The following is a 7,171-nucleotide window of genomic DNA, read 5'->3' as shown; positions in this document are numbered from 1 at the left end:
GAGTCAGAAAATCGAAAACTCTAATAGTCGGATCTTATATTCAAGATCGTCTATGAAATCATCTTCAGATACTCCGTGGCCAATGAAGTGTTCCGTACAGCATCTGATAAATTCAATACGGTCTTGAATATAAGATCCGACTGTGAATACCGGCCCTAGCATTGTGCACAAAACGTAATTGGCCGGCTGTTCCCCACCACTTTTATTCACCGTTCTTTTTGCGCTACGCCTCGGACTGTCATTTGTTCGATTCCTCTTTTGTCTATGTTTACCTTGGCAATGCTAATAGCTAGTGAACACGATATCTTGCCCGCTCTTGTAAGTCCCTTTTTAGTACTTTACATTTCATACTTTTTCTTACACCACCGCAATCTTTTTCACTGCCTAGTAATAGATAAATTTAATTTTACAAAAAGTATCGCGCGTTATGTAACAATTGGATATAATTAAAGAGACGGACTGAGATCGCTTTGGAGATGAAGTGTATTTAGTTTGTTGTTGAAACTTTTAATTCTTGTTAAAAAAAAAAGGGGGAGGGAACTCACGTCTCGTGCCTTTTGTGAAATTTTAGAACGGAATGAAACCGGAGCAGAGCAACGAGAACAGGTTAGACGGTACTGTGATGCAGCAAGTGAGCGAACATCAGAACAATATGAACATGGGCATGATGGACAACATGGGCCTAAGTATGCCCATGATGATGTCGAGTAACGCCCAGCAACAAATAACCTCAGTTCCTATGGACAGCAGTGGTAGCTCTGTACAAAATGTCCAACCAGTGGCCGGACCAAGCACGCAAGCGGCACACGACCAAATTGCACAGAATCAAACGGACGCGCCTACGCAACAGGAGGACGAGGACGAGAGTAGCGAAGAGGAGGAGAACTCGGACGACGAGTGCGACGGAGACGAAGGTACCTATTGCGCGCTGCAAATTGAATCTTGTAACTTGCGTATTTAATTGCTCGACAAACGTAATTTAGAAACTCGGACGAGGCGGGTAGAGAGGAGAAAAAGTGAGATGGTTTGAAATCTGTTTTTCAAGGCCTACCTATAAAGGAAGAGAGTGAGGAAGATCCTAATAACAGTAGAACTATAGAGCCTACGACGTTTGTTAATGTTTCCCTGGCGTGCGACGAAGCCGGCCCCTCTGGTCTCCAGCAACAGAAAATTGCCGACATGCCCGAGATGGTGATGCCACAGGCAGCGGACGTGGATCCGAAAACTGGGTGAGTTTTCTATTCTTACTCGACTATTTCAGGGCCAAAGGTGTCATTTGTTGTGGCGAGCATAAACAGTTACACTTGAACATCGCGTTGGTCTTTACTCGTTATTTCTATTAGCTTCGTTCGGATTTCAAGGTGAATAGAACTGTTCAATCCCTACTGAAATCAACGTGTAGGAGTGACATGAATTTAACGACGTGTTGTACGATCATAATTATTTAAGTACCTTCAATGCAGACCAACAAGAGTTACAAATGGCGCCGTAGTATATTTGTTTCTAAAGAAATCCATATCTGCGTGTCTAAAAGTGTCGCTTTTCATACAATAACATTTGATGACGAGTCTTGAAAGAATCGTCGAACCTGTAACGACAGATACGCAAATGCAACATAGATAACGACTATAGCCGAGCTTTCGTTCGTATAAATGTAAGGCGCGGGTGAACACAAGGTAAGTTTGGACACACCCCACAACCATCTTTGGCCCTAGGCGTTTAGCAATTTACACGGATACTTTTCTACGCGCGTACCGCGCCACTTTCGAATGACGTTGCGACACGAAAAGGGGAATGCGCGTTGCTGAGAATACAAATTGCTAAACACCTTGTTACTTTTACATGTGGTAGCATGTACATGGGGTGCATCTCGACATTTCATTTGCCCGACGGTGTTCCTTACAATGCCGTAAGTATTTTCTTGCCACGCCTCGGAAGTCGAGATGGACCCCACGTTAGATATTATTTATATATGTGCAAGAAAGTGGACAGAGGGATTTCTCTGGGCTATGTATCCGCGCTCGTGACACTGAGAATGGGATTGATCTCTCGCCTAGCCGAAAGCCGAGCGGTGCCCCCGAGAGGGGACCAGCCTGATCTCTCTGTCCAGTGAGAAACCAAACGTTTACATGTTGTCGATATTAATATTCCCACGCTTACGTGATGGCACTAAATGCCGCACACGGCCGATATATTCGGCCGATCCAAAAATCACAGACGATAGATAATTTCAATTGATGCAACGTTTATCTACAATTTCTGATTTATTATCTTCGTGCTTTCCGACGCCTGCGCTTTACGATATTGCCAGGACACTGTATTACTACGTCAATGTTGCGACTTATTCTTAAGAGTTTACCTTCTGATCAACGCAAAAAAGAGAAAAGAAGGGAAGAAAAACGACAACGCGTTCCACGAGATCGTTAATGAATTTTGCGTGCCCGGCGCAATTTGCCGGACGACAAAGTAATTGCGCAATAGTGTATTGTAACCGAGAGGACCGATCGGTTGAGAACCGTTGAAGAAGATGAAGGATCGTATTTCTTCCGATTCGAAGATTTCTGCGAAACGAAAGAAAGAATCGTCCGTTAAAGGACTGCCGACTCAAGAGGATTTTTCGCATTGTAGACACAAAGGCGAGTATCACGTTTTCTACATTCTATATTTTTTTATTCTACTTATAGACTACCTCTTATTATAAGCGAGACCAAATATTGCGGGTTCAATAACGCGAATTTGCATCGTTACCTGTGACAAGTTGAACGATGCTATTTTGGTATCAAATATAAATTTTCTTTTATTATATATATCTGATATTATCACGAGTTATTTTTTATCACGCACGTTCCTTGGATGTGCGCGTGTTATCTCGCGCGTCTCCACAGGTGCGAAAGGATTCACCGCGAGGATCCGAGTCCTCTTGACGAAATTTTTGACAAACCAGGCTTGCATCGCAATTGCGCCGGTTTCGTTTTTTTTGCACTCGGAACAAAATACGCGGGCGATGCGATCGGTCAAGTGTTTGTTGCGCCTAAAATTGGCCGCACATTTGATACACGTGTCGTGACGGTTTTTTTTTGGGGGGGGGCATATTTTTGAAGTATGTCGTGGATGCTTTTGCGAATGGAGAAAATTGTACTGCTCCAGGGTGCCTGTCGTGGCGATGCTCGGGATGGATTCCGGATCGGAGTTATTCCATTTCTCCTAGGAGACGTAATAGAGGTGTAGGAAATAATTGAGCAGCCCCGATCGAAATCCATCCCGAGATTGTCCGCGGTACGCGCCCAGTTTTGAGTGCGTTTGACATCTGACACGCGAAAGATTGGCACACGGCACACTCTCTTGTGCTCCTAACCGCGTCAAATTTTCACAGATTGTCACTTGGCACTCCGAAGCACTGAATAATACTTGAAATTTTCTCCCTTTCCCCCCCCCCCTCCCCGTTATTCTTATTACAGTTCTCACCTGCATTTTTTATCTCGTTTCGCGTGACGCGTATCTGTGACATGTTGAAATGTGTTGGAGGGATGCAGGTATATGCTCGTGCGTGAAAAGCCATGCTCCTTTTTACACCGTGAAAGCAGGAAGAAGATGGCCGTATCGTAATGGATAATTTATTAAGGTGAGATTTTTCTATACCTGATTTGATTTGCGTTTTAACATGTTCTATCCCAAGTCATTAGTGGTCTTTTGAGTAAAAGTTTGCTTTCCTCGAACTTTTTTGCCAAGTTTTATGGCTTGATCTTTACTTTTCCCCTTCTGCTGTACCGCCAGGGAATAACGAACAAATAAATCCACATACTTGTGTACGTATTTGTAATTATAATCTAAACGATAGATATTAATTAGTAATGAACGCAATAAGAGACTAGGTCCACGAGATCGTTTCGTATTGAATAGGTGATCTTTATCGTTAATACTATCCGTCCAATAGTGTCGAAATATTATCGTGTAGGCCTTGTGAAGCTTCGGAAAGCTTGATGAATATTCACGTAGCGGGGGATGATGGAACTTGCAATGCTGTTTGACTTGACGACTTTCTCGATTCGCACGTGCGCTCTTGTAAAACACGTTACGATTGCTGGGTTTCGTGAGGGACGCCAGCAACGCCCAAGCACCTTGCACCGGCCACCTTGCAGCACTCACATAAGCATAAGATCTATCTCTTCTCTCTCTCTCTTTCTGTTCTCTCTCTCTTCCTCTCTTTCTCTCATCACCGCCTGTACGCAAGATATATTTGTAATGATCACAAAGAACAGAGTCAAAAGACAAAGCTGTGTGTGTGCCCACGGGTCGTTCTCCGTTGCAATGTCCTTGGGTTTTGTCAATTTCAGGGAAGGAGGCGAGACCTTCGGCGGACTGTCGGGGATGCTGCGTCAGATCCTCTCGCCCTCGCCCGAGATCGGCGAGGTCGGTATGTCCGTCAATTGTAATCTCCTACAGACCAACTCGATATTCTCGAACCAATCGTCGATGCTATCGTCGACGCTGCTCCCCCCGCATTTTCAGTCCGTGTGCACGGACCAGTCCCTGCTAGATCAGGTGCAAATCTTTACCGAGTCCTATCCGTGCCCCACGTGCGGGCTGGAGTTCCGGAGCGCCCTTAAGCTAAACTACCACATGCGAACGAGTCACGCCGTGCGCCCGGAATTCGAGCACGGTATCGAGAGCCAGCCGCGGTACTCGTGCGGGGTCTGCTCGCGTACCTTCGTCGCCCTGAACCACCTGAGGATGCACGAGGTGACGCACTCCGCGCCGGTGCCCACGTGCGCGTCGACCTCGGCCAGTCTCGCCGCGTCGCCCGCCGGCAACATGGAGAAAACGTTCGCCTGCGATCTCTGCCAGGCCAGCTTTCGTTATCGCACGCTGCTGGAACGTCACCGGAGGATGCACCAGGAGGTCAGTCAGGAGAAACCCTACTCCTGCCCGAGATGCATGATGCGCTTCGAGACGCGCAACTTGTACAATCATCACGCGAAAACCCACAGGCCGTTGCCGGCGAGCAACGACAGCCGGATAGTCGCGGGCGCCAACGCCGTGTCGTCGCCCGTCGACCCGGTGGTAGCCGGCAATCTCGGCGTCGCCGTCGTCGGCCCCGGTCCCGTGATCCCCGTCAAGTCCATGCCCTCTTATCCCTGCGACTCGTGCTCCAAGCAATTCACCACCGCCGAGTCACTGACCACGCATAAGGCGGTGCACAGGTCGCGGCCGCTGGTCTGCGACGTGTGCGGCAAGGGCTTCACGCATCGCAAGTACTACGTGGTGCACCAACGCATCCACACCGGCGAGAGGCCGTATCTCTGTGCCATGTGCGGCAAATCGTTCACGCAGGCGTCGACGCTCACCGTGCACCGCCGTTATCACACGGGGGAGCGTCCGTACACCTGCACGCTGTGCGGCAAGGGATTTGTCACGCGAACGATTATGCTTAATCACATGAAGAAACACTGAGCCGACCGCGGGATCGACGAGACTTCTTTTGCCGCGCGCGGATTAAATTGGAAGATGCGACGGGCGTTCTAGGGAAAATAATGGTCTTGATCTCAGAATACAATATTTCGTCAACACTCTAGAGAAAGAAACCGACGATGAAAAATTTGTTTGTCAATTCTGATTTAATTTCAAGCTGTTTGGTACAATTTCAGAAGAAGGGAATTTACAGCAGCGAAAGTAAAAATAATCAGCAATTTGGTTACAACTGTCTATTGAGACAGATTTTAATACTCGGTATATGATTTTTCAATAAAAGGAGGCCGTGGAAATTGCAAGTACTTTTATTCGAGTAATTCTTTTTATGGGAATTTTATAGAGTGTTGATATCCAAGTGCCTAAAATTACTCAAGTTACTATCGCAGTATAATAAGTCGATATATAATATGGCGAACGAATTAAAACGTGTAAATTAATTTTTTTTACGAACACGTCTACGTGATAATATAAATAAACTCCGTATAGTTTCGGATAAAGTATATTTAATAATCGAATCAAATCAAAATCACGATAAAAGTAAGCGAACGTTTACGTACTATAATCATAAATGTTGTCATCACTGTGATATCGTTTGTATATTATACAAGACATTTTAAATAATGTCAATATTATTAGACGCGACGTGAAACTTTCTATCCTTCTAATTGAAAGTTGATATGGCGTAATTCAGTTTCTAATAAGAGAAGGTTGGTACCTGCGCAATAATATGAAAAAAAGTGCCTAAAAAGTTCAATTTTTTAGAATTTGTTTTTCATCGTGAGATAAAAATCTAAGCCTGAAAAGCCATTTCGAAGTAACTGAATAATTATTTTTGTACTTCGCGTGGACATAAAAAAAACAATTTAATTATATTAAACCGATCGATAATTAATTTCAACGTAATTTCAGCTGAATTCACGTGCCTTTAATTAATATAGGATGAAAGACAGGGTAGAACGTGTAACGTTAATTACGTAAATGTGACATGTAAGTATGAAGACGCTTAAATCTATCTAGATTTAGTCCTAGAAGTTACATGCAACTCGAAAGTAGATTAAAGTAAATGATATATTTAATGATTTCTCCCAGAAATTCCCAACTTGAGAGGTCGCTTTATAAGTGTATTTTTTTCCATCAATATAACTTACTAGACTGCATTTCTGCAAAACTTGCATTATGCATGCATCTATACATATATATGTATATTGCCAATTAGTTAAGATTGACAATATCCTTGGGGAAAAGATCACGCATCTTATTGCTAGAATACTCTGATAGATGATTGTATTATATTTACATTTTTTTAAATAAAAGTGAAAGTTTTTATTAAATTCTTTTCAATTTTATTAAAAATTTTTGTTTTAAATCTAGGAGACACACATATTCGAAAGAAATAATATACACGGTTATTTACGTTTATTTAACATATTAAAAGTTTATGTGCAAAAAGGTAAAGTTTTTCTTCAGTTATATTTGAATAGTTTTATTTGCGGGATTTTTTTAGAAAAGAGGATTCTACATTGAGAGAATGAATTGTTTTTCTATCCAATAAAGAAAGTGCGTTAGGAAATCTGTTCTAGCATTGAACTAAGTTTTATGTGGAAATATGTATTCAGAATATTAATTCTTATGTTACTATTTTGTTCCTTTTATACATAATTTTTTTTTAATTCGCACAGTCGGTAAAAAGCACGAACGTCGA

General features: G+C 43.3%; 2 protein-coding genes across 2 annotated transcripts in view; both read left to right on the top strand.

Annotated features, from left to right (window-relative positions):
* Positions 1-17: 17 nt before the first annotated feature.
* Positions 18-7,171, top strand: part of LOC105559114 — a 42,081-nt gene continuing 34,927 nt past the window's right edge. The window contains exons 1-2 of the mRNA XM_012007178.1: positions 18-914; positions 1,046-1,229. Of these exons, the coding sequence (XP_011862568.1) occupies positions 578-914; positions 1,046-1,229 (521 nt within the window). The 5' untranslated portion in view covers positions 18-577. The remainder of the gene's footprint in view (positions 915-1,045; positions 1,230-7,171) is intronic.
* On the top strand, positions 3,454-6,786 carry LOC105559102 (gastrula zinc finger protein XlCGF26.1-like). The gene has a single exon (XM_012007162.1). The coding sequence runs from the start codon at positions 4,003-4,005 to the stop codon at positions 5,449-5,451; it is 1,449 nt and encodes a 482-aa protein (XP_011862552.1). The 5' UTR covers positions 3,454-4,002; the 3' UTR covers positions 5,452-6,786.

Source organism: Vollenhovia emeryi, unplaced genomic scaffold (assembly GCF_000949405.1).
Source record: "Vollenhovia emeryi isolate VEMERY1.0 unplaced genomic scaffold, V.emery_V1.0 DF939290.1, whole genome shotgun sequence".
Lineage (NCBI taxonomy): Eukaryota > Metazoa > Arthropoda > Insecta > Hymenoptera > Formicidae > Vollenhovia > Vollenhovia emeryi.
The sequence above is the reverse complement of the archived record's forward strand: the minus strand, read 5'-3'. Positions and strand labels throughout refer to the sequence as shown.

What these genes read in the sequence shown, in the direction of transcription:
- LOC105559102 (XM_012007162.1), top strand. Translation starts at nt 4,003, where the DNA reads ATGATGGAACTTGCAATGCTGTTTGACTTGACGACTTTCTCGATTCGC.